Source organism: Pinus tabuliformis, chromosome 8 (assembly GCF_031772625.1).
Source record: "Pinus tabuliformis cultivar Carrire ecotype Pingquan chromosome 8, CPIR1, whole genome shotgun sequence".
NCBI lineage: Eukaryota > Viridiplantae > Streptophyta > Pinopsida > Pinales > Pinaceae > Pinus > Pinus tabuliformis.
Window position 1 is genome coordinate 170,818,691 of NC_142294.1, and position 3,147 is coordinate 170,821,837.

Genomic DNA, 3,147 nt, shown 5'->3' on the forward strand with positions numbered 1-3,147 from the left:
TATCAAAGGATTTTGGCATGCCTCATAGGCTTCTCTGAAATCTGTGTCTGTCTTATAAAGATCCCGTAAATGTTCAAAGCCCAAAACCTGCACAGTGCTTTCCTGCAATAGTAAAGCTTTTCTACTCAATGCGTCGGCTACCTTATTCGCTTGCCCGCTGATATGCTTCAGCACAAAATTAAAACTCTGTAAGTACTCCACCCATTTGGCATGTTTATGATTAAGTTTGTGTTGCTGCATTACATATTGTAATGCAGAATTATCTGAAAACAGCACGAACTCGTTCCCCAACAAATAATGCCTCCAGTGCCTTAGCGCCTGTACCACTGCGTAGAATTCCTTGTCATACGAGGAGTACTTCTACCTACTCTCATTCAGTTTTTCACTGAAAAATGCCACCGGTCTGTCCTCCTGACTGAGTACAGCCCCGATTGCTGTTCCACTAGCATCACAACGTACCTGAAATAATTTTTGAAAATCTGGTAGCCTGAGAATCGATCTTTCTGTTATTTTCTTTTTCAATAGCTGAAAGCTCTTTTCTGATGCTTCTGTCCATCGAAAAGGTTGGCTAGCCTTTTTGATGGTCTCCAACATAGGAGCACAAATTCCGTGGAAATTTTTAATAAACTTCCTGTAAAAACTCGCTAATCCGTGGAAACTACGTACCTCAAACAAATTCTTCGGTGACGGCCAATTTATGATTGCTGTCACTTTCTCCGGATCCATCTTTAATTCGTTCTCCGCTATCACAAATCCTAGATAAATTAACTCTTTCTGCAAAAACGTACATTTCTTCAAATTGATCAATAACTTGTTCTGCTGTAGCTTCTCCAACACTTTACGCACATGCCGGAAGTGTTCTTCTCGTGTCTTACTAAAAATAAGTATGTCGTCCAAATAAACAATTACAAACTTCCCAATATATTCCTTTAGCATCTCATTCATGAGTCTCATGAAGGTGCTGGGCGCATTGCTCAACCCGAACGGCATGACCAGCCATTCATATAAGCCCTCATTGGTTTTAAAAGCTGTCTTCCACTCGTCTCCCTCACGTATCCGAATCTGGTGATATCCGCTCTTTAAATCTATCTTAGAAAAGTAAGCTGCCCCACTCAGACAGTCCATCATATCATCCATACGCGGTAACGGAAACCTGTACCATATGGTGATTTTATTGATGGCCCTGGAATCAGTGCACATCCGCCATTCTCCTCCCTTTTTGGGGGCGAGAACTGTTGGTACAGCACATGGGCTCAAACTCTCCCTGATCAATCCTTTGTCCAATAGCTCCTGCACCTGTTTTCTGACTTCTTCATTATCCTTGGGGCTCATTCGATAAGCTGCCTTATTTGGTAATCTGGCTCCTGGTATGAAATCAATATGGTGACTAATGCTCCGCTTGGGAGGTAACTTATCCGGCAAGTCGTCCACTACTATATCTGTAAACTCTTCCAACATCTGCTGTATTTCTATAGGCAAATCTGTGATTTCTGTGTGCAACAAAACTGTCCTTGTCTTTCTGACTACAGCATAGTTCATCTCGCTGTTTTCAACCTGCTTTAAAAATTGTTTTCCGCTCATAAGCAACGCCTTAGGTTCATTTACTTCAGCTGCCTCTTTCTCTTCCCTGATAGGCACAAGGGTATGCCTAACCCCATCTTTTTCGAACTTATAACAGTTCAACACCCCATCATGTGTCACTTTTCTGTCATATTGCCAAGGTCTGCCCAACAAGATGTGGCATACGTCCATTGGCATAATGTCGCAAATAATTTTGTCCTTATAACATCCTATCTGAAATTCCACTTCACTCTGCTCATCCACCAGCAACTGGTGTCCCTTCTGTAGCCATGAAACTCGATATGGACTGGGGTGTTTCAGACACTTCAGTCCTAACTTCTCCACCATCTCGACTGACACCAAATTGTCAGTACTTCCGCTGTCAATTATCATTTTACAGCACTTACCTTGCGATTTACAAACTGTCCTGAACAGAGCTTTCCGTTGCGTCTTCTCAATACTCTCATCAACTGGCTTCAACAACACCTTATGCAGCACTAAAGCTTCTCCTGTTTCTGGGGCATTTTCTGCCTCTTGAGGGGGTGCTGCTGCTTCCTCCGGTTGCACCACATATGCGCCTCGCTGTCCAGTTGAATCTATTTCTGGGCACTCAAAAGAGCGGTGCCCCCACTTGTGGCATCTGTAGCACTGGTAACCAGCTCCCTTTCCATGGCCATTTCCTCTGCCGCGCTGAAACGATCTGCCACCTCTCGTTCCATCTCCTTTTTCTGCTGTTCCCGAAGTTCTCGAACTGCTGGCTTCCTCACTGTTGTTGGCAGTTCGGCCCCTACCATAGGACTGACCTCTTCCTCTGTTAGACCCTCGTCCTCTCCGGGCATTCTGCCTTCGGTTAAGTTTTTCCTCTGCTTTGACCGCGCTCTGGTATGCCTCCTCCGTATTGTTGGGAGACAAAATACTTATTTCATCCAAAATCTCCATCCTCAGCCCATTTACATATCTGGTTGTCCTTTCTGCTGTATCCTCTATGTATCCAAATCGCAAATTTACTGGATAAAATTCCTCCGTATACTCTTTCACCGTCAGACCCCTCTGTCTCAAATTCTGAACCTGCCTATGTAACGCAATTTGGTAATCTCTTGGCAGAAATCTGCCCTTCAATTTTGCTACCATCCTCGTCCAAGTCTTTATCGGAGGTTTGTTCAATCTCTTCCTCTCATTCTGGACACTGTCCCACCACAGGGTTGCGTGTCCTTTCAGCTTTGTTGCTGCAAATTTGACCCTATGGTCTTCACTAATTTCCTCGCATTCAAAGTACTTGTCCATCTCGCTAATCCAATCTAATACAACATCAATCGATAAACTGCCATCGTAGGTTGGTAATTCTGGTTTTGGTTTGCTATTTGACAATAATACAGACTTCAATAACTTCACTTCTGGTGAATCACCTTCAGCCCCATCTGCCGCTACTTCCACTTCTTCTTCACTCACATCACCTAACTCTGGATCTCTCCTCCTGCCTGCCTCTACTGCTTCCAATCGGGCAGTAAGAACTCTGATTTCTTCTCTTAATGCCTCATCTGCCATTCTACGGGCACCTCTGCCTCGTCCTCGTCTACCTATATCCAT

The 3,147-nt window shown here is 44.1% G+C and overlaps 1 protein-coding gene across 1 annotated transcript; it reads right to left on the reverse strand.

Moving 5' to 3' along the window:
• Positions 1 to 360: 360 nt before the first annotated feature.
• Positions 361 to 3,147, reverse strand: LOC149234676 (uncharacterized). The gene has a single exon (XM_089368340.1). It carries the CDS (start codon positions 3,145 to 3,147, stop codon positions 361 to 363), a length of 2,787 nt encoding a protein of 928 aa, XP_089224466.1.

Bases quoted from the DNA above. Each gene is read 5' to 3' on its own strand.
- LOC149234676 (XM_089368340.1), bottom strand. From the start codon at position 3,147: ATGGATATAGGTAGACGAGGACGAGGCAGAGGTGCCCGTAGAATGGCA.